General features: G+C 39.4%; 1 protein-coding gene across 1 annotated transcript in view; it reads left to right on the forward strand.

Moving 5' to 3' along the window:
• Positions 1–24,614, forward strand: part of LOC128739137 (putative fatty acyl-CoA reductase CG5065) — a 105,821-nt gene that overhangs the window by 49,989 nt on the left and 31,218 nt on the right. Inside the window, exon 6 of the mRNA XM_053834533.1 lies at positions 4,750–4,884. Coding sequence (XP_053690508.1) covers positions 4,750–4,884 — 135 coding nt within the window. The remainder of the gene's footprint in view (positions 1–4,749; positions 4,885–24,614) is intronic.

Genomic DNA, 24,614 nt, shown 5'->3' on the forward strand with positions numbered 1-24,614 from the left:
ATTAAAAAAAATTAAAATTATAAACTTGAAGACTTGAGAAATGATATTCGACCTCATATGTTCGGGTTATTGCCAAAAAGAACCAACCGCCAAAAACATTATTTTGTGTAATTTAAACTGAAACTTTATCGTCCCACCAGCTGATTACAGCTGACTTAATAAATCATTTTAACACTCACATATCATGAACAGGATGCTTTCAATGCCCTGAGACTATGAATATTCGTTAAAAACCATATTTATTATCGAAATAACCAGCTTTTAGTTTTCCCCTTGGGTAGGTGGTTCGTCGAGTCCTACAACAGCCGCTTAGTTCTTAGTCGGTGTGTAGAATGATATCTAGCTTAATTTGATTTAGTTCCTGTGTAGTATGTAGTGTTGCATAATTTAGCTCTAGGTGTAGTATGTGTCGCGGAACTGAATGAATTCGATTTAAAATCAGCTCCATTCAGAGGTTGAAGGCACCGGGAGGGCCAAGTAAGTTCTCTCCCGGGGGATTCCTTTTTTTCTCGCTCTTCTACATACTTTTTAGTATGACAGACCTGTACCACTAACTTATACTGTAGGTTCCTTCCCACGATTTTTTTTTTCTTCAGGCCATTACAAATATTTTATAAAGTTGTTGTCCTTCTGGGCCACTGAAAGGGGGGCGAAAAAAAAGAGATTTTTTTAATCGAGCAAAAAAATATTGATTTTAGGCGTTTTTACCTAAAGTTTAAATCTATTCTTGCTTTTAATATATAGGTACGTTATTATTTTCCATGCAAAAATCTACAAAAACGAAAGCAAAAATTTTCGGTCGTTTTTCGGAAATTCCCTGGTTCAAATTTCCTTTTCTGTTTCGTGCTAGAAACGTTAACTCAACTCGTACACTCATTTTTCGACTTTTTCAGGCTGTAGAGCCCACAGATACTTGATTTTATGAAAAATAATTAACCTTTATCCGGCAAATTATTTTTTTGCTCCCCGATTTTTCAAGCCAATTTTCAAGGGGGGGGGGGAGAAAAACTTTAAAAATTATTTGCAATGGCATCACTCTGTGGTAAACTATTTATAAACTAATTACATAATTAAACAATCTACGAACTTCTATTAGTTAAGGTCAATCGGAATCAGTAAGCAACCTAAAAATACCATTAAAATACAAAATGGAAGTAATGGAATACCCTGGGCTTGGCGGTCAGCCTTTGGGGGCGTACTCCCGGTTCGTGGATGGGAGTGGGGTCTAAAAAGAGTCAAAGCCACCCTGCTTCTTATTTAGTCTCTTATGTGGGCGGAGTTTTTACAATTCTATATCCACTCAAGATGACTTTAGTGAATCTTGGGTTCTAGCTTTGGAGAACTCTGTCTCGCATGCCAACCAGACCACCCTTTTATTACCACTGACTAAAAATCCCATTTCTTCTTATTTTCTCTTCTCAACCTCGTCTTCCACAATGCATTAATGTGTCTGAGAGGCAACGATGGTATTACATGTTATTACAGAGGATAGAATTTCGGATGAAGATGAGCTCCCGAAAATAGAAATAACGTGAGAATTACACGGAACATACACGCCATCCAATGCCTTGCACTAGAGATGGTCGGGTATGAAAATTTGAATACCCGAACCCGACCCGTACCCGATTAAGAAAAAAATTAAAAACCCGTACCCGACCCGAACCCGCAAGTTTATTATTTTTGATACCCGAACCTGACCGCAACCCGTGGGGTACGGGACGGGCCCGGGTATCCGACCATCTTTAGTGTTAAATGTGGTCAATAGAGATACCCGACTCGACCCGTACCCGGTTTCAAAAACAAAAATTAAGAACCCGTACCCGACGCGAACCCGCAAATTATTTTTTTTCAATACCCGAATCCGACCCGAATCCGGCGGGTACGGGTACGGGTGCGGGTATCGGGCAAATTTTCCGCTACCCGACCATCTCTACCATGCACGCCAGGGAGAGAAACTAGGACCACCACCCAAACGAGGATAGTTGCAGCTGAATAGCTCAGGACACTACCTACACTGGACCAAGGTGTTACTAGAGGATCTGACTTCGCTCGGGAAACCACCACTAAAGCAAAGCAAAGATGGGTATCACTGGATGGAGACGAGGCAATGACGGCTCTAATGGGAATGGGAACTTCTGTTGAATTGAGGTAAAATTCATCATAAAAGGGCAAGAGAAACGGAGTATGAGCACCCGAACAACAGATATGAAAAACGCATATCTTTATCTCTTAGCTTCAAACGTCCACCATTTTATATAACATTGATAACTAGACTGATACATGACTATATGACCATAACTTGACGTTGTCTGAACTTGGAACCTCCAGAGTCAATTCATAACTGCGTTTTATTGGCAATCGTAAGCTGTCTCGACAGGCAGAAACGACTCTTGGCCTCGGTATATAAGATCACTCGGGCCTAGTGTAGAAGTAATGCGCTCATCAGCGTCCAGATAGTCAATCCCCCACAGATTACAGATTACAGAAATAACCAGCTTTTAGTTTTATTATGTACTCAGTTCATTTCGTTTTTTTTTCCTGTGTGGACTCTTCACTGCGACCAGTATGGTTGATCTATTGTGATATCGCCCGGGTGTTTGCTGTATGACCTGCACTGCATTTCTTTTTGCTATAATCGCTACTGAATGAGCGATATGCGTATAAAATTTTATGCGTGCTTGTGTGTATTGTGGGGTTTACCCTTCCTTCAAAGCTTGATCTACTTTACCCATTTATTCCTCACTGCCAGTACTATCCCATATTATAGCCGTCCGAGGACTCATTCGTTCCTCTGACCAGTACACTTAACTATAGGAGGGATTTTTGCACTGTCAAGAGTGGGTAAATTTTGAATTCAGCATGAAGGTAAAGTAAATGAGGTAGGGGCCTGAGAATAAACCCATGCTAAAGTCACTGAACATCGAATGGTTTGATTCTATTAAGATTCGAACCCACGACCACTCGCTTGTCAAAGCAGACTCGGTAACCTTGCGGCTACGGAGCCCCCCTTTCATTTCGGTTACATGAAAGTCAAAGAATATAGTTTTCAGTTCAATTATATGGTTCAATAAATATGGTTGAATGTATTTATAGTTGAAGCCATTATTACAAAAATAACATTAAACAGGTTAAGAAAAACTGATGATTCCTCCTCGTTGATCAAGTCGTAATCAATATCAAAAATAGTATGATCATCGGGGAAAGAGTGACTATATATAGATGTATATAGTCACTCTAATCGGGGACTGGTTTCCTGCTAAGACGAGACGTAAACTCGTAGCAGATTTTTAGACCATTTTAGACCAACCGCTGATAGGCCGAATTGGACTGCTTTGCACGCACGAAAAGACACAAAAAGGACAAATAAAAAATAAAAACACGAAAAGCAATGTGTGAAAAATATCGAAAGTATGCTGAAAAGTAGACAAAGAGGCCAGTTGGCACGTCTCATCTCAGGTTTCATGTAGAATTTATGATTTACAGGCAGTACGTATGTATTTCATCAGAGGTTGAATATCATATTGCATTTCGTACAAGAAATTTTGTGGCCATTTGGATTTGGACTTCCGTTTAACTAAAAATAGGGGGGCTCTGTAGCCGCAAGGTTACCGAGTCTGCTTTGACAAGCGAATGGTCGTGGGTTCGAATCTTAGTAGAATCAGGCCATTCGATGTCAAAGTGACTTTAGCAGGGGTTTATTCTCTGGCCCCTCATCACCCTTCCTTCATGCTGAGTTCTACATTATCCCGAAGACGCTTCTTATGGTTAGTATACTGGTATGAGGACCTAATGAGGTAATGGTTTTGAACCTCAGGAGGACTCACCAGTGCTAACTATAATGAGGTGAAACAGGTTTGGTATAGTAGGACATGCATCGAAGCATGGGTAAAACCCTCAATACATAAGCACGCATAAAAAAAAATATATAAGCTTATCGTTTACTTAATAACGATAAAGCAGAGAACCAGGAGTCGGGTAATCGACACGATGATTGTTCTCAGATGCCGGATCTCTCTCTATCTGCCTTGGCGTAGCATGGAGGATATAGACATTTCTTATTGGCGAGCTTTGATTTCTTTTTCCATCTTAAGATTGTACTCCCTAATTGCGGTATTTATAATCAGCTTAAGCTGGTTGCATATATTCAAATAATTTTCCAAATTATCTTGACATCTGCACTTTCGTGTTCTTTGAAAACCTGTTTGCCTTTTGCCTACGATTTATTAAGTTTTTAATTTACATTTGCTACAGATATTTCCTACTGGCGACCTGGTCTCCTGGACCCCCTTATGCGCTAAAATGAAAAATGAAAATGAAAGACGAATATAATACAGCACAACACATGACGAACTGTGACAAAAAGACCTCACTGAGCAATCCTGGGTCCTGGGATATTGGTCCTCTTGGTCCGAGGAACGGCGCTCAATCGACCGAAATGTGTCAGTCCGGCCGGCCTCAGCTTGCTCGCGAGCCGGACCGAGACCCAATCAGCAATACGCTACAGTCCTTCAACTCGCTGAAAAAAAAGAATACAATACGGTCATTTAATGGTCGATAATTACCATTTTTTGCATATAGTGACATAGGTAAAAAACTCCAATTTTTAAAAATTGGCGGCTGGTTCATTTTGGCAGAGCGTCGACTATAGGTAGAAGAGAAGTAGATGACACAAACGTGAAACACGTTACGGAGATAATTTGAATTTAATAAGTAGTAAAGTGATATAAATACCAATAAACATTTTTGTAGGCTCTGGTGCATGTATCCACAGCATATTGCAATTGCGATAAAAAAGACGTTTGTGAAATTATATATCCCCCTCCATACAATCCTGAAGATATAATACAATTGGTTAGGTGGTTTCCGGAAGATATCCTGGAGAAGGTACGTAACATAGATTTAATTAGGATTAGGAATATTCAAAAATTATGCATACAAGTTTGATTTAAAAACAAGCAAAGTCCTTTGTAAACTGACTTATAGTGTTGCTAACCGCATTCCATCCGTATGAGTCATTAGGAACAGTAACTGCGAATTGGCCAGATTGCAAGGAACTTGAGGATCCGCAGTCGAAAGGACAAAGCAGAATATTGAGGATGAGTTTCAAAAACCTCTTCTGCACATCAACATGCAGAAAATGTTAAACTGAATCTTGATCTCCAGTTAAACTACATTCTATATCTATATATCTATTTAAAATGCGCTTCTAATAAATCCTCCTGCTGCGGCGGTGGTAACGCGCTCAGGAGATAACCGCGATACAACCGCAAAATTAAAATTTGTGGCATGTTTGTGGCACGACAAAATATCAGTTTTGTAGCGTGTTTGTATTGAAAAATAAATGTGAGCAATTTTCTTGAAATCTGCAATATTGCTAGTGTTGCCATTTACCTCTTTCACATAAAACTGTTGAATTTGAAAATTACAGAAATGTGTTCCACCTTCATAAAATCGTATATTTGAACATAAGTTTGAACATATGTAAAATTTGAACATACCCAGTAAACCACAAACCGTATATCAATATATGAAAATAATCTTAAATGTCTCTAAACAAAATCGAAATCGTACACAAAGCTTATTAAATCGCACCCCAGTTTATATTCAATCGTACAAAATGATGACGACTGGTATCCTATGCTTATGCTTATGCTTATGCTTATGCTAATCGTACAAAATGATGACGACTGATTTACATACGATTTTCATCACAGAATTGTAGTGCATTATGGAACTAATCATGTTGAGTCGGATCTCATCGTATACAAATAGTCATGAATGTGAATTGTTTACGAATAATCTGCAGTGCGTATATCGCCTCCAGAATAGTACGCATATGTTGGATTCGTGCATCTAGTGCGATTTTTCAAGATATATATCGGTACATATATCTCATTTTTCACTTCGATATACGCACGAAAATGTTTACTGGGTACGTTCTTATAAAATTTCTTCGTCATAAAATTTCCCATTTATTTATATATTTATTATCTTTAATTGTTGCAGAGTAAGGTAAACCTTTTAAATTACTACAATTAGTTTTTAAATCAGTTCTTCCTATTCAGTCCCTAGTTCTTACTATTGATAGTGAGTAATTCTCGCTGAAACGGGGCCACTTCTGACACGAGATCTTCAAATATTGGAACTTTTGCGCTTAATTGGTTGAAAATGATTAAAAAATATGAATTACACTTTTAATACCTCGAAATAGTGGACCCCTCGTTCGCCAACCGATTTTAATTTTAAGGCCAGCTTTGGAAAACTGAGAATACAGCTAAATTATTAATAACCTTCTTATAGTGCTGACAATGCTAATTTACAGCTAATTACCGACACGAAGAATTTGAATACAATTTTGGATGCCAATTTACAATACCTATGCAGTCAAAAAGCTAACATAAAATACCGTGCAGTATAAAATGCCAGATACGCTGATTTGCTGCTTACGTTAAGGCTTATCAGTTACCTGGAATGGGTAATTTAATATACAAATTTGCAATTTTCCTCACAGTAAAGTAGAAAACATCTCCCCTGTCCCCTCATTGCATAGCCAGAAAGCGGATAGCAATATTCGCCATGATTGTACAACATTTTGCCGAATATCGTTTTGCGAAAAACCTTAAGCGGAATGTACCATTTCACGGAAAACTTTTTCGTGGAAAGTACCATTTTGCGATCCTCTCCTTACTAGCTGTCGCTCGTTCCAGGAAACCCAGGTAGACCTAGGAAAACAAATAAACCTAGACAGTAGTGATTTCTGCTGGGAGTTGACTCCCCCCGTGGGCGGCGCTTCCGACGGCGGGTCGCCGGCAACACTCGCGGCCGTTTCGTCCTGACTGATATAGTGTTACTATAGATAGTTTTTGTGGTCTTGTTATTGATTAATGTTTTATGGAAGAGTCTCGAATTTCTCGAGTTCGATTAGTTTTGGAGTTTCGCAAAAATTTCTGTTTTATTTGTATGAGAGTCCATATCCTCCTACCACAGGGGTGAGAGGTCTCTAACTATCATAAAATAAATTCAAGACTCAAAAATCTCCTACATGCTAAATTTGGTTCCATTGGCTTGATAAGATTAGGAAATTTGTATTTTAGGACTAGATTAGGAAATTTGTATTTCATTTGTATGGGAGCCCCCCTCTTAAAAGGCGAAGGGGTCGTAATACACCACAGAAAAAAATCTGCCATCTAAAACTCCCACATGCCAAATTTGGTTTCATTGGCTTGATTAGTACTCAAATTAGGCCACTACAAATATTTAGAAAAGTTTTTGTCCCTCCGGTGTTGGGCCACTGAAGGGAGTGGGGGGGGGGGGGGGTTTGAAAAAAAAGAGAATTTTTTAATCGAGCAAAAAAATATGGATTTTAGGCATTTTTACTTAAATTTTAAACGTGAAAACCAAATCTATTCTTGCTTTTAATATATACATTGTTATTTTTTATGCAAAACTCTACACTCAAAAAAATCGGCACGTCATGTTTACGTAAAAACATACGCAATTCTCATCCATCACACTTTTCATGTAACATTCACGTGAATTATTGGTAACTCGCACTCATACTAACTAGTTTACGTGCGATCCCGGTAAAATTTATTAACTTTCCCATTAACTAGTACATGAAGTTCATGTAAGTTGCTGTACAGAAGTTTACATGATTTTTCACGTGGATGCGACGTGTCGATTTTTTTGAGTGTACGAACAAAAAGACAAAAACGAAGGAAAATTTTTTTGGTCGAGTTTCGGAAATTCCACTGTTTGAACTTCCATTTCTATTTCGTGCTAGAAGCGTTAATTCAACTCGTACACTCATTTTTCGAGTTTTTCAGGCTGTAGAGCCCACAGACAATTGGTTTTATAAAAAAATTTAACTCAAATCCTACAAATTATTTTTTTGCCCCCCGATTTTTCAAGCCAATTTCCAAGGGGGGGGGGACAAAAACTTTGAAAATGATTTACAATGGCCTTATAAGGAAATTTGTATTTCATTTGTATGGGAGCCCCCCCCCCCGCCTCTTAAAAGGGGAAGGGTTCGTAATTCACCATAGAAAAAAATTCTGCCATCTAAAACTCCCACTTGCCAAATTTGGTTCCATTTGCTTGATTAGTTCTAGGAAATTTGCATTTCATTTGTATGGAAGCCCACCCTCCTAACCCATTATGACCCGGATATTCCTAAATTTGGACCAAATGAAGTGAAACTCTGTAATCTATTATATTATGGCTCGAATGTGTCGGGAAACGCAAAATCGTCATTTGGAATGCTTTCAAGGCCAAAATATCGCAGGTTAAATATTTTATAGGCTCAGTTTCAAACAAACAAATTACAAAGTTTTTTACAGATTTCTTATCGAATTTTGTGATAGACTTTACATATAAATACTAATTTACATGTCAGGTAATGTTTCGTCACTAAATGTAGACTTTTTCATGCGTTTTGGAGACAAAAATTTTTTCGCCATTTTCTCAACTTTTTTTCCGCCATTTGTCACAACTTTGCACTGTTGAAAATTCAGATGAAATGACAAAAACTGACAAATTATATCACACACACATCAGATTGATGTCTTATCTCTCTTGTAGTGATATATTAACAATGCTAACTATTGAAATTCAGCAGTAAACAGGTTTTGGAGACGAGGTATGATATATCATACGCTGGGTCATAATGGGTTAAAGAGGAGATGGGTCATAACTCGCTTTCTAAAGAGGAGAGGGGCTTCAATTCACCATAGAAAAAAACTTGCCTCCAAAACCACTTACATGTCAAATTTGGTTCCATTTGCTTGTTTAGTTCTCGAGTTATGAGGAAATTTGTTTTTCATTTGTATAGGAGCCTCCCCCCTCCTAAAAAGGTAAGAAGTCCTAATTCATCATGGAAAAAATGGTTGCCTCCAAAAACACCCACATGCCAAATATGGTTCCATTTGATTAGTTCTCGAATTATGAGGAAATTTGTATTTCATTTGTGTAGAAGCCCCCCCTCTTAAAGTGGGGAGGGGTCCTAATTCACCATAAAAATATTTTTGCCTCCAAAAACCTCCACATGCCAAATTTGGTTCTATTTGCTTTATTAGTTCTCGAGTATGATGAAATTTGTATGTCATTTGTACAGGAGCCACCCTCTTAAAGTGGAGAGGGGTCCTAATTCACCATAGAAAATTTTCTTGCCCTCGAAAACCTTCACATGCCCAATTTGGTTCCATTTGCTTGATTAGTTCTCGAGTTATGAAGAAATTTGTATGGAAGCCCCCCTCTTAAAGGGGAGAGGAGTTATAATTCCCCTTATAAAGAGGGGAGGGGTCTCAATTTATCATAGAATAAATTCTTGTCACCGAAAACACCCACATGCATAATTTTGTTCTATTTGCTTGATTAGTTCTCGAGTTATGGAGAAATTTGTGTTTCATTTGTATGGGAGCCCCCCCTCTTAGTGGGGGAGGGGTATCTAACCATCACTAAAACCTTTCCTGGCCCCAAAAACCTCTATATGCAAATTTTCACGCCGATCGGTTCTGTAGTTTTCGATTCTATAACCCTTTAAGCACGGAGGGTTTTAGTTACGATATTTTTGGTTTTTGGATCAATATAAATTTTTTTTATCTCTCGAGATACCAAAACCGGTGTCTTCTATACATTGCAATAAATGTTTGCTAAATTTAGCAACCTACACAATTGTGTGGGTTCGGCCTTATCTTAACCATTGCACTATGGACAAAAATGAGCCGAAAAAACGGACGCAATTAAGATATGGCCTGCAGCCTAATAAAATGTAGGTGATCTTATGTAAAAATTTCCGGAGAATCGCATGGCGCCCACCACTTTCCTGTTTGTTATCGGGAAGTGCCCCATTTTGCTCATTTTGCCCTATTTTTAACATTTTTAACCATTTTTGCACTATACCAAGCCAGGCTTTGAAAAAACAAAACAAGAAAACCTAATTATTTTGTGTAAAGAAGTCCACAGAATTGAATAGCGTTAACCCCGTTTAGTTTAGAGCGAGATCATCGCTTCGAGGCTCATAAACATCAGCTTCTGAAGCAGCGGAACGGTCGTTGCGTAGCTATGAAAATACACGCAACTTTTTGCAAGTTGAGTTTTTACTAACCTTAATACAACAGATATACCGGAACGTCCAGATTGGGTTAAAAACATTTACATGTTGATTCAAGAATTTGTCTTAGAAAATCCCGTAGTTGAATACATCATTTGGCACACTTCTTTTTTATTTTACAATTTAAAAATGACCAGTTTTAGGTTCTGGTAATACTCTAAACTGAAGTTCCGTAGTGTGGAGCATGAACGAATGCTCTACAGTATAATGTATTCATTCCTACTAACTCAAAATGAGATGGCAGCAGCAGATTTCGTTTTATTTCATCTGTTACTTATGACGTGAAAAAATAATCCCACTGCGATCTGGAATATTTCCGGGAAAATGGATCCAAAATTTCCTAATATATTTTTTCAGTGAAGGTCAATCTGTGGTTCTTTGAAGACAAGTTGTATAAAAATCGATCAAAAAATAGTAAAGATAGAGCCAAAAGTGTAACGGCAAGTACACTAATTTTTGAAGTCCCGGCGAGAACGTAAAGGTTAAAGTAGGTATGCAATAAGGCTGAACCTACACAATTGTGTAGGTATGGGAAACAATGTGCATAAGTAAGTTGTAAAAGTTGTTTCCCGTAAATTTTTAATTACATTAATTAGAAATACTTCTTACTAATAATTTTTTATCTAAGCAATTTCGAAATACGGATGCAATAAGAAAATACGACAGATAAAACTTTTTGCTGTTTTCACAAGATTTTGAAGACTAGATAATAATTAATCCAAGCACAAAAGAAAACTTCTTTTCAGCTATTTTCTATTTTTTCTACGAGTTACGATGTTTACACAAGAGATTGGTGCCATATATGTAAAAGTACGACGTTTAGAAAGGAAAGGAACATTTTTTAAAAGTAGTCATGTCTCACCTACACAATTGTGTGGGCTCGGACTTAAAGAGATAAGGAACATACGGACAGACAGTCAGACAGAAATCCTTTTTTATAGGTATATATATTTCACGCGGATGGTAGACCGAGTATCAGTTGTGCTGACTAGTCTAAGGCCGTTGGTTGTGGCGGGCGACTTTAACGCTTGGGCGGTAGAGTGGGGAAGTCGTCGCACGAACCACAGGGACCGGATTCTGCTTGAAGCTCTGGCAAAGCTCAACGTAGATCTGGTCAACGTCGGCACCACAAGTACCTTCAGTAGGAGCGGTGCGGAGTCTATCATCGACGTGACATTCGGCAGTCCTGGTCTGATAGGAGACTGGAGGGTAGACAATGGCTACACTCACAGCGACCATCAGGCGGTCCGCTATGGTGTCGGTCAGATAACGAGACGGCAGGCGGCGAGTAGAGCCGACACTCCAACCACCCGTGGATGGAAGACTTCATACTTCGATCCCGAAGTATTTGTGGAAGCAATCCGAAGAGAGTGCGGTGATCGTGGTATGCCCGATCCGAACGCTGATCATTTGGTTGAGGTACTGTCGCGAGCATGTGACGCTACCATGCCTAGGAAAGGTCGACATAGGTATGGCAGGTCACCGGCTTACTGGTGGACAGATGAAATTGCGGAACTCCGCGGAGCGTGCTTTCGTGCAAGGAGAATTATGCAAAGAGCTCGTTCGGACGAAGGCAGGGCTGAATGTCGAGTAGCACTTGCTGCTGCACGCGCAGCGCTTAAGAGTGGGATAAAAGCTAGTAAACGAGCCTGCTTTGAAAGGTTATGTGCTAGTGCCAATGCGAACCCGTCGGGTGATGCCTACAGGGTCGTAATGGCAAAGACCAAGGGAGTGATGGCGCCCTCAGAGCAATCGCCAGAGATGCTGGAGCGGATCATCGAGGACCTCTTTCCGCGCCACGAGCCAAGGCCCTGGCGCCAGGCCGCTGAGTCGTCCCACGGCCGACGTTCCAGTATCTCAGACCATAGCGTAGGATGGTCGGCCTCCCAGCCGAACATCCAAAATAACGTGGGCGACGGCGGTTTGGCGGTCGGGGACGAAGTGACGGTTACGAATGAGGAGCTCATTGAGAACGCTAAATCCCTAAAGGTGAGCAAGGCACCGGGGCCAGACGGAATCCCGAATATGGCCATTAAAGCGGCTATGTTAGAGGCTCCCGAGTTATTCGGAGCAGTAATGAGGAGATGCCTGGAAGCTGGCCACTTCCCGGACAGATGGAAGCGACAGAACCTCGTGCTGTTGCCGAAGCCGGGAAAACCTCCGGGTGTTCCCTCGTCATATAGGCCGATCTGTCTGCTCGATACTGCCGGTAAGGTGCTGGAGAAGGTTATCCTTAACAGACTCGTACAGTACACGGAGGGTACAAACGGTCTGTCAAGGAATCAATTCGGCTTCCGAAAAGGCAAATCTACGGTGGATGCAATCTTGTCTGTCACTAAGACAGCCGAGGTGGCAATCCAGCGCAAGAGGACAGGTATCCGCTATTGCGCAGTTGTCACGCTTGACGTGAGAAATGCGTTTAATAGCGCTAGCTGGGACTCCATAGCCAACTCGCTTCGGAACGTCCAAATGCCGGTGTCGCTGTACAGGATCCTGGAAAATTATTTCCAGAATCGTGTGCTATGCTACAACACGGAGGAGGGTCAGAAGTGCGTTCCAATCACCGCAGGGGTTCCGCAAGGTTCCATACTGGGCCCGGTGTTGTGGAACGTCATGTATGACGAGGTGTTGAAGCTAAAGTTCCCGGTAGGGGTGGTGATTGTCGGCTTTGCGGATGATATCACCCTGGAAGTCTATGGTGAATCTATCAGAGAGGTTGAGTTGACGGCTGCCCACTCTATAAGCATTGTTGAAGATTGGATGCGATCTAGGAAACTGGAGCTAGCGCATCATAAAACGGAGGTTAACGTGGTGAACAACCGCAAGTCGGTACAGCAAGCAAAGATCAGCGTCGGGGACTGCACTATTTCGTCAACGCGGTCCTTAAAACTTCTGGGAGTCATGGTCGACGACAAGCTCAAGTTCGGGAGCCACGTCGACTATGCCTGCAAGAAGGCTTCCACAGCTATTTCGGCATTGTCCCGTATGATGTCTAATAGCTCTGCGGTATATAGCAGCAAGCGAAGGCTATTAGCCAACGTGGTCCAGTCTATACTTAGGTATGGCGGACCGGTGTGGTCATCGGCGTTAGGTACCAAAAGCTATCTAGCCAAGCTGGAAAGCACCTATCGTCTCATGTGCTTGAGAGTGGCGAGTGCGTATCGCACAGTTTCACATGACGCAATCTGCGTCTTAGCAGGTATGATGCCTATTGGCATTATCATCAGCGAAGACGTAGAGTGCTTCAACCAACGTGGAACTAGAGGCATACGGAGTACCACAAGATCGGCCTCGATGACCACATGGCAGCGGGCATGGTCTAATTCCACAAAAGGTCGGTGGACACATCGACTTATCCCGGAACTATCTGGGTGGGTCAACAGGCGCCACGGCGAAGTCAACTTCCACCTGACACAGATTCTGTCAGGGCATGGTTGCTTCAGACAGTATCTGCATAAGTTTGGGCATGCGGAGTCCCCCGTGTGTCCCGAATGCGTGGATGTTGAGGAAACGGCAGAACATGCTTTCTTCATATGCCCTCGTTTCGCGGGCGCGAGAAGCAGCATGATGGCAGTGAGCGGACAGGACACTACTCCGGATAACTTAGTCCAAAAGATGTGTTCCAGCTCGGACATCTGGGGAGCGGTCAATGCGGCTGCTACCCAGATTGTACTCGAGCTACAAAACCACTGGAGAGCCGATCAACGGCGAATAAACAGCCTAACTACCATAGTCCAGTAGTTATCTAAGCGAGTGCATTAAGCACAATAGCCCCTCCCTGAAGTAATACCGATAAGGTGGTGCCAGGGGGGATTGAGGCTGGAGACTCGAGTAGGGTTTTAGTGGGTCGGGATCCTCACGCCCCATTAGGGGGGTCGGGATACCTAAACCCCACTCCCTGAGTTATCTTCTCAGGTGTCTGATAGTACCGTATCTTCTAAGGTGCTCAGCAGATTTCCCAACTCGTAAAAAAAAAATATATATATAGAGTAGGGCGGGGCATAAGTGCGATGTTTTAAGTTGTCATCAATTTTCGTGAGATATAAAGAAGAACAACAACCTAATATATTTTATAGTGATGCAGTAACTCAATGTCTTCACATTCAACTATAAATCATCCGCGGTAATAGTGTTTTGAAAAATAAATTCTTCTTTCTTCTGATCAAGTGCAGATTCGTTCTTTTACCCCACTAGCGGGGCAAAAGTGCGAATACCGCGGGGCAAAAGTTCGAAACTAAAATCCACGAAATTAGCACAGCAGTAGCTAACAAAACAATGTTATCTTCAATCTGCGTTATGTTTCGGTAAGGAATATTCTCAATTTTCATCTTTTCTATTTTGCGCTGGTGTATTGCAGCCTCCGTTAGATCGAAACTTTTCCAAACGTTTGTTTTTTGTTTCATCAGCGGAAACACATTGTTTTTCTTCGGCCAACATCTGTAGAGTACACAGTTTTCTGCAGATCTTTCATTTCTAGTATCTGTAATATAGTGCCTAAAGCTGTATATAATTAGCTATACATTTTTGCCTCGTCCATGAATCGCACTTTTGCCCCGTCCGTGAATCGAACTTTTACCCCGCTAGGCGCTTGACGGGGTTAGATTAAATTACGGAAAAGCGAAATATATTTTGTGAATTATTTTCGCCGTATTTTCAAAACAGATATGTGAGTGATGTAAAACGCTGCTACAAATTTTCAACAAGTAATTTTCTCGTAAAATAACATTTGCACATAACTCAGCAACTATGCTTCGTAAGCAACCAAAGTTTACGTTAGATTCAAACTGTCAAAGTAGGTACCCATCCATGCCAATGTAGAAAATTTACTCGGAATCTACACCGATAAATCATGGAATCGCACTTTTACCCGCATCGCACTTTTACCCCTCCGTACTCTATATATATATATATATATATATATATATATATATACACGTTACACCACAACTACCCGACCAAAGCGCACCCGAAGTCAAGACGTCAGCGAAAACCCAGCCGGGACCCATAGCAACAAACCGAGGAACCAAACCATCAACGCAACCATCGATCAACAACCGATGACGACTGCAAGACCCGATCGACCCACGCGGACAAAGGTTGAATCAGAATCGAACCACCCGAGGAAACGACGCATCAGCAGATTCAGTAGATATAAGCCTTATAGAATTAATTTTCAATTCAGTCTTGTGTGTAGTTAGGAACGATCAAGTGTTAAAAGTATAGTGAATAAATTTTTTTATGCTAACGTGAAACTTTATAGCATAATTGGCGCAGTCTTAAGGCAAGTGGTTAAACGAAGTGAACAGTGTTAACAGAGCGAACATCTAGTAGCACAATCACCAAGTCTACAAAGGAGGATTGATCCCGCCACTTGGAACCCGACACTATCTACCCAGGCTCCAGGAGATGAGAATAATCTACCTGTAAGTAATCCACGACTTTTAATCAAAAACCATACTAATTCAGAGGTGCGAGCCCCCACCAGCGGTAAGCAGACACCTGAAATATCACAAAAGAAAAATAAAACTAACTAACCACTAATCGCGAAAGCGCAGTGTAAGTGAATAAAGTGAATATCGTACTCGTACTCAAGCATGGCTGAATTTAAATCAGACCTTTCGGATACGGAACTGGACGATGTTCAACCAGTTCCGATTCCACAAATTACAGTTGAAAGTTTGCTCCAGCACATTAAGAGTCTAACCAACAACCAAAACGAACTAATCGGTCAAATTAGACACTTGAAAGCAAAAGCTGAGGATCCCTTCTTACAATTTAGGACCCCAGACCCCATTAAAAACTTAGCAACATTTGCGGGTAATAAAAAAGAGACCCACGCTTGGCTAGAGGACGCCGAAAATACTCTTGATCTTTTTAAAAGCTATCAAGACGAACCGGTGTATAGTCAACTGGTCAGGGCAGTGAAAAATAAAATTACGGGAGAAGCAAAAGAAATTTTGATTGCTGCTGGTAACCCGAACGGTTGGGCAGAAATCAAGGAAGTAATTTTAAACTCCTACGGAGACAGACGCGATCTAACGTCGCATATTCAATCCTTGTTCTACATTACCCAAGGAAAAAAGACGTTAACTGAATATTATAACAAAATAAAGACCATCGATACTGCTATCAAATCAACAGCAGCAATGATGGAGGACTACGTTAACTCAACAAAAGCAATAAATAGCCTAGTGAGCTTAATAACGCTCACCAGATTTATAGACGGACTGACGGATGATTTACCAATGCATGTCAGAAGCTACAGGCCAAAAAGCCTGGAGGAGGCTTATGCCATCACAACCCAATACGCGAATGCTGCATACAGACAAAAATTTAATAAAAGACCGCCATCCGACCATATCAACAAAAACGCTAGACAAACAAATTCTAACTTTAATAATCCAAATGTACCTCTCGTTAATATTTCAAAACCGCCTACAAATTTTAATAACAATAGTAACCAATTCATCGCAAAACCGTCCACCTCAAATTTCAATAACCCACATACAAAATCTTATGGGTCCGGAAAATTTAAAACAAGAGCCGCCCCACCGGACGACGACGTTTCGATGAGAACGGCAAGGTCTCATACAGAGGTTAACAACCATGAAACCGAACGCAAAAACTGCGAGGACGAATTTGACACCTCACAGCAACAAGACGAAAACGTGCTTAACTCGGACGACGACGATTACTTTGTCGACGAGGAATTAAATTTTCACGTGGAAGAAGCACCACAAAGAAAAAAATAACAAAAAATGACAACAATTTCGTTCCGTACATAACTATCCAAACTTCAAAAGGTGAAATGAAATTTTTGATCGACACAGGAGCGAACAAAAATTACATATCGCCAGCACACGTAAATATTGAAAACTGTAAGATAGAGCCAACATCAAAAGTGACCAATATAAAAGGCACACACATCATAGATAAATCGGCATCATTTGACCCATTTCAAATTAACAAAAAATTAAAATTTTTCATTTTCGAATTTCATAAATTTTTTGATGGACTCATTGGATACGAGTCACTACGAGATCTTAATGCGAAAATCGATGTTAGCAAAAACATTTTGAAAATTGGTAGAAAGACCTTCCATATGAAAAAGAGATTCCCCGAAAAACATAAAATAAACTTAACAAAACAAAAATTTCAATTTGTAAAAATCAGAACAAAAAATGATGGAGATTTTCTCGTAAAAGAAGAAAAACCTTTCGACAATTTTTCAATATTACCAGGCCTCTACAGAAGCACAAACAACGTAGCTTTTATAGCAGTGCAAAATCACTCAGAAACATCGATCGAAATTAACGCAAACGAACTCAAACTTTCTAATGACTTAGATAAAGAAATTGAAAATGACCCGTTCGACCTGACGGATTTACCAAAAACGGTCGACCCTGCGAAATACACATTTAGAGACGATCATATGAATGATGAAGAGAAGCATGCCCTCAAGAAAGTGATCAACAACTATAGAGACGTTCTTTACGTGGAGACAGATAAACTGTCGTTCACCCACAAAATAAAGCACAACGTCAGAACGGTCGACAATGTGCCAGTACACTCCAAATCGTACAAATACCCTTACGTATACGAAAGTGAGGTACAAGACCAAATAAAGAAAATGCTTGCGGACGGAATAATCAAGGAATCTATATCACCATACACCTCTCCTGTATGGGTAGTCCCAAAGAAACCTGATGCGTCTGGCAAAAAGAAATTTCGTTTAGTCATTGATTATAGAAAACTTAATGAAAAAACAATCAATGATAAATATCCCATACCAGAAATCACGGATATTCTGTATAAATTAGGTAAAGCAAAATACTTCTCAACGATCGATTTGGTTTCTGGCTTCCACCAAATTCAGTTGGCAAAGGAAGATACAGAAAAAACCGCTTTTTCGGTAAACGGTGGCAAATACGAATTCACTCGTATGCCATTCGGATTAAAGAACGCCCCAGCGACGTTTCAAAGAGTCATGGACTGCATTCTAAGAGACTTAATCGGAGTATGCTGCTTCGTCTACATGGACGATATAATTGTCTTCTCCAGCTCCCTTCAAGAACACGCAAAAAATCTATCTCAAGTGCTTGAAAAATTAAAGGACGCGAGATTAAAAATTCAACTTGACAAATGCGAGTTTTTTAGAAAAGAAACTCAGTTTTTAGGTCATACAGTCTCTGAAGACGGAGTACGACCAAATAGCGACAAAATAGAAGCTATTAAACAATGGCCACTACCTTCAAGTGAAAAAGAAATAAGGCAATTTTTAGGAATGCTCGGTTACTACAGGCGATTTATCAAGGTTTTCGCAAAAATCGTTAAACCACTAACAGCACTCCTCAGGAAAGAAACTGAATTTGAAATTACACCCGAAATAAAAAGGTGTTTTGAAAAATGTAAAGAACTTTTAATGCTTGACCCGGTATTAGCTTACCCAGATTTCAATAAAGAATTTTTACTGACAACAGACGCAAGCGACTATGCCATAGGCGCTGTGTTGTCACAAGGACCGATAGGGCGTGACAGACCTATCGCATATGCTTCAAGGACATTAAACCAAACAGAAGAGCGCTACTCAACGACAGAGAAAGAATTCCTGGCAATTGTATGGGCAGTGAAACACTTCAGACCTTATCTTTATGGAAGGAAGTTTAAAATGTTCACAGACCACCAACCACTAACTTTCTCACTTAGTAACGCAAACCATAGAATTATTAGAGGAAAATTGGCTTTAGAAGAATTTGATTATGAACTTATCTATAAACCAGACAAACAAAACGTAGTCGCCGACGCATTGTCTCGCGTAGATTTGAAAAACCATTTAAACATGCATTCGCAATCATCGCTATCTTTAAACGTTGAACCGTCTGAGCGAGCAGCAGAAGATTCGGATGATGAAAGCGACATAATGACGGTACACTCGGCAGACACAAGCGACGATTATTTTATCAGATATACCGAAAAGCCAATCAATGTTTTCAGAACGCAAGTTTTATTTAAAATTGGTAATATAGAGTTATCAGCGTACGAGCAAGTCTTTCCAAAATTCCATAGACACACAATTGTCAGAAAAGAATACACCGAAGAAAACGTGGTAGAAATATTAAAACGAACCCTCAACCCGAAGGGTGTAAATTGCTTAAAAGTCCCCGTGTCACTAGCACAATTGGTCCAAGAAACTTACAAAAAACACTTCTCAAGTAATAATATATACAAAGTTTTCATTTCAGAAACCTTACTGGATGACATAAGAATGGAAGAAGAGCAGGATGAAACCATAAGAAACATACACCACTATGGGCATCGTGGCATAAAGGAAAATAAGAACCAAATAATGCAAACCCATTTTTTCCCACAACTCGACCGAAAACTCAAAATTTTTATCAATTCATGTGATATTTGCAAAAAAGCTAAATATGACAGAAAACCACCGAAACTAATAAGAAAGAGTATATTTGGAGAAAAACCTTTCGATCGAGTTCATATAGACATTTTCTTTTTAAAAGGGCAAAAATGGCTCACTATAGTCGACTCCTTTTCCAAATTCGCAAACATCATCCCATTAACCACTAGAACTATCATTGACATAAAAACCGCGATTACCGAGCACATTCGACAGTTCGGAAGACCGAAGACTATAGTATGTGACCAAGAGCCATCTTTTAGGTCTATAGACTTCGTAGGATTCCTTAACGATCTCGGAATCGAAATACACTTCGCGAGTGGATCGAACTCGAACGGTATAGTGGAACGGTTCCACCCGACACTAATAGAAATTTTCGGCACGAATAAGGCGAAGTTTAGCAATCTGACGATAAACGAACAAATAAACATCGTAATAGACATCTACAACAATAGCTTCCATTCAGCCATCAAAAACCAACCGCGAAACTTAATATTCAATAACTCAGGAACAACAAATATGGAAGAGATATCGGAAACAGCAAAAAAATTACAGTCAGCGGTAAAAATCGAACTAAATAGGCGAAAAAACGAATATGAACAACAGCACGAAACTAACAAAAAACCCACAAATCTTTACCCTGGCGACATTAAGTATATTAAAAACTCACAACGCCTAACAAAAGATAAAGACCCATTTAAAACTACAACCGTTAAAACCAACAATGAACTAACATTTGAAGATGTCAACGACATCAAAATACATAAAAACAGAATAAAAAACTAACCAATAAACCAATCATTTAATTCTCGTTACAGTTTACCATTCATCGCCTTAATAAACAGTACCAAATTTAAAGATGTATCCCATAACAATGGCATAATAGCCATAAGGCTAAAACAAGTCAGGATAAGGTTAGGATTTGAGAGGATTATACATAAAATTAACATCCAATCTATCGAGAATAACATAGACTATATCGAAAGAACAGCTGAAAACCTGAAAATCATTGACCATTTACGTAACACACTAGATTTCAAAATCCAATATGCTAGAGGAAAATTGATGAGTTTGTATTCCCACAGAACCAGAAGAGCACTAGTCAATGCATTAGGATCAGTGATAAAATTGTTAGCAGGCAATCCAGACAATGACGATCTAGAAATCATAAATCAGAGTTTAGGTACCCTAGCAAAACAGGAAAATTCAATCTCGAAATCTCTATCAAGACAAATAATCATCAATGAAAAAATACAAAACAAAATCAATAATATTACGGATATTCTCAAAAAGATTAACAAACACATCGTAGAGCAAAGGAACAGTTCGTTAACTGTTAGGGCCGATTTGGAATACATCAACCTGATCATAAACCTTGACCTAATAATCCAAATTCTTAGTAATATAGAAGAACAAATAGAATTTGCCAAATTTAGCGTTTTAAACAGGAATTTATTCTCATTCGAAGAGAAAAAATATATTTTTAACAGACTAAATGCACAGAAACTAAAATTAGATTACTTAGACCAAATATTTCAGTATAGCTCAGGAAGCGTAATTGTAGGCCGAGGCGAAATTCTAATACTGGTGAAAATACCCATTCTGGACGACAACGAGTTCGATCTGATCAACATTCAACCGCTCAACATAAATAACACACGAATCCACACAAACATAAAGCTGGTGGCAAAGCATGGAGACTCCATTTACAAACAGACTGAACATTGCGACATATGTGAAAAGACAACTCTTCTCGAGGACGAATGCATCTATAACCTCTTAAATCACCGCACACCAAAATGCGACATAAAACCCGTAAGACAAACTACCCGTGTAGAAGAAATCAAGAAAGGAATCATACTTATTGACACAAACGAAAAAGTACTGATTTCCGATTCATGCAACAGCTCTAGATTGATCAACACTCCGACAATCATAGAAGCAAACAATTGCACAATAAAAGTGATGAACATTACATACAATAGCCAAGTCTCTCTGGAAAATAACGAAGAATACCTCCTTCCAGTGTTTGGAAGCAAGATGATACAACTAAACTACACGGAAGAACAAAACGAGTTCTCTCATCTCAAATTGGAAAATTTGAACAGCCTCCAGGACGTAAAACTGGATTTGCATCGTTCTAAAAGAAGAACAACCATTGGAGGAGGAATCCTCCTCATACTAATCATTATCTGCTCTCTTACTATTTATATTATCAACAGAAAAATCAAATCAAAGGAAGAATCCTTTCTAGAAATCCATAACCATGCTGGAACCACCACGGAACCTAAAGACCCTATCAAGCAAATTAAACCGACACCATTACCAAGTCTCATCCTTTTCGGTAAATCGCCCGAGGACGGACGACAATCTAAGAGGGGAGGCGTTACACCACAACTACCCGACCAAAGCTCACCCGAAGTCAAGACGTCAGCGAAAACCCAGCCGGGACCCATAGCAACAAACCGAGGAACCAAACCATCAACGCAACCATCGATCAACAACCGATGACGACTGCAAGACCCGATCGAACCACGCGGACAAAGGTTGAATCAGAATCGAACCACCCGAGGAAACGACGCATCAGCAGATTCAGTAGATATAAGCCTTATAGAATTAATTTTCAATTCAGTCTTGTGTGTAGTTAGGAACGATCAAGTGTTAAAAGTATAGTGAATAAATTTTTTTTATGCTAACGTGAAACTTTATAGCACATATATATATATATATATATATATATATATATATATATATATATATATATATATGCGGGCTGCCCCCCGCAGTGGCCGGCGCCGGCCGTCTCGCACTGAACTATCTAATATTACTATTGATAGTTTTTGTTGGTCTTGTTATTGATTAATGTTTTATGAAAGAGTCTAAAATTTCTCGAGTTCGATTAGTTTTTGAGTTACGCAAAAATTTCTGTTTTATTTGTATGAGAGTCAAACCATCATTAAAGAATTCCTGCCTCCAAAACCCCCCACATGCCAAATTTGGTTCCATTTGCTTGATTATTTCTCGAGTTATGAGGAAATTTGTATTTCATTTGTATGGGAGCCCCCTCCTAAAAAGGGAGAGGGGTCCTAATTCATCATAGAAAAAATTCATGCCTCCAAAAATACCCACATGCCAAATATGCTTCCATTTGATTAATTAGTTCTCGAGTTATGAGGAAATTTGTATTTCTTCATTTGTGTAGGTGCCCCCCCCCCCCCTCCTGAAGCGGGCAGAGGTTTTAATTCACCATAGAAAACATTCTTGTCTCCGAAAAGATCCACATATCAAATTTGGTTCCATTTGCTTGATTACCGTCAAACGGGGTCACTTGCAACAGTGGGGTAACATGCAACAACGCTATATCGATCCCATTTACTGTACTTTTTGATAAGTAACAGTACTTCAATTTTTAATCTATATCAGTCACTGAATCTTGTTGTTAGCAGTTCAAAGTAGCCTTAGATACTGTTATGTTGATTTTCTGCTGTTTGGTGATTTTTAAAAAATCCCACGAGATGGTGTCAAATTCATCGTCAATTTTTCGTCAGTAAAACGTTTGTGTCGCCTACAGGCACTCCAAATAAAAGAAGCCTAACATGCATTTTTTATAGTAAAATGAACAATAAGGAAACAAAATAATTGATTTATGATGATCAGTTTTGTTTATCTTGCTTGTTACCACATTATTCGTGAAACAAGTGCTTAAACGGGGTAACTTGCAACAGCTGGTAGACATAAAAAGCTGTGATCCGTTAGCTTCAAGAAGCAAGTTATCATTAAATTTTGCATTAAGGGGGCAACTTTTTCAACTTAAAAAAATCGAAATTTTTTTTATTGATTATTTCGAAAGATTGGCATTTTGACCATATGTGTTTCAAGTCATTTCGATGAATTCCAAAAATTGACAAAGTTACAGCTATTTGTACCGCGCATGGCTGGAGCGACTACACAGCGAATAAAAACTTCAACGTCGTTTTTCTCGAAACCAGGTTTTGAAAGTCGGTACCATAAATATCTCAAGAACGGCTCAAGCAATACTCATGATTCTTTTTTTGTTTCAAAGCCAACAAAATTATCTAGTGTTTGACCCATCCTTTTTTCGATATTGCAATTTTTGTATTTTTTAGAAATGTTTAAAGTCAATTGTTTCTACTAAAATCCTTACTTTTATGTTTGAATGTCCGCCATTTTGTTATGCGTTCGAATTTTAAAAAAAGGATGGGTCAAACACCAGATAATTTAATATACTTTCATGTCGTTTTGGAATTTTTCAATTCGGATAAGCCCCCCAACGCCAATCCATGGTACCGCAAATCATGTTTTTTTCGAATGATCATGTTCAAGGAGCCGTAGGGGAGAGGGAAAGACGTTCACATATGCAAACAAAATTGTAAATATTAGTATAAAATGTAATGTTTAGAATGCAAAAAACCCGAATCGATTCGCTTTTCGCGTTATCGAGAAAAAAATATTTGAAATAAGGCAAAAAATATGGTGTAAAAAGTACTATGCCCCCTTAAACAATACTAAAGCACACCTGAAGAGGGTAAGATACTTTCGGTAACTCGGAAATATGCCAGTTTTTCTCTGGATATACTGGAAATAGCCATAGAAGAGGCCAAAAAGAAAATAACCTCACTGAGAGAATCAACCAGCAATATGACAGTGTCTAATTACGATCACTCGTAACGTAATGAACATTCATATATTATGTAACCAAGATATCGATGTTTTTTAACTCCCGCTCCACTCCATGCCGCGATTTTGCATAGTGGATATACGACGTGTAATGCGTTGTTACACAACTCCCGCTTCCCTAAGTGCGTTACGTAATATGTGAATGGTCCTTAAAGCTCTATCGGATCCAGACAAGGAAGATCAACTGCATGAATAATATAAAAAGTTGTTTCTGTAATTTCCATTACGGGGCTCATCATACCAACGTGACATAGGACATTTATGCGTATATTCATAGCAAAAGCATTAAAAATCGCAAGTCGGATTATCATTTGCATATTCAAGTCAAAAGAAACTCAAACAAAACTTTAAATTCGTTCAATTTCTAAAAAATATTGCTTGTTGCAAGTT

The sequence above is a fragment of the Sabethes cyaneus genome, chromosome 3, assembly GCF_943734655.1.
Source record: "Sabethes cyaneus chromosome 3, idSabCyanKW18_F2, whole genome shotgun sequence".
Classification (NCBI taxonomy): domain Eukaryota; kingdom Metazoa; phylum Arthropoda; class Insecta; order Diptera; family Culicidae; genus Sabethes; species Sabethes cyaneus.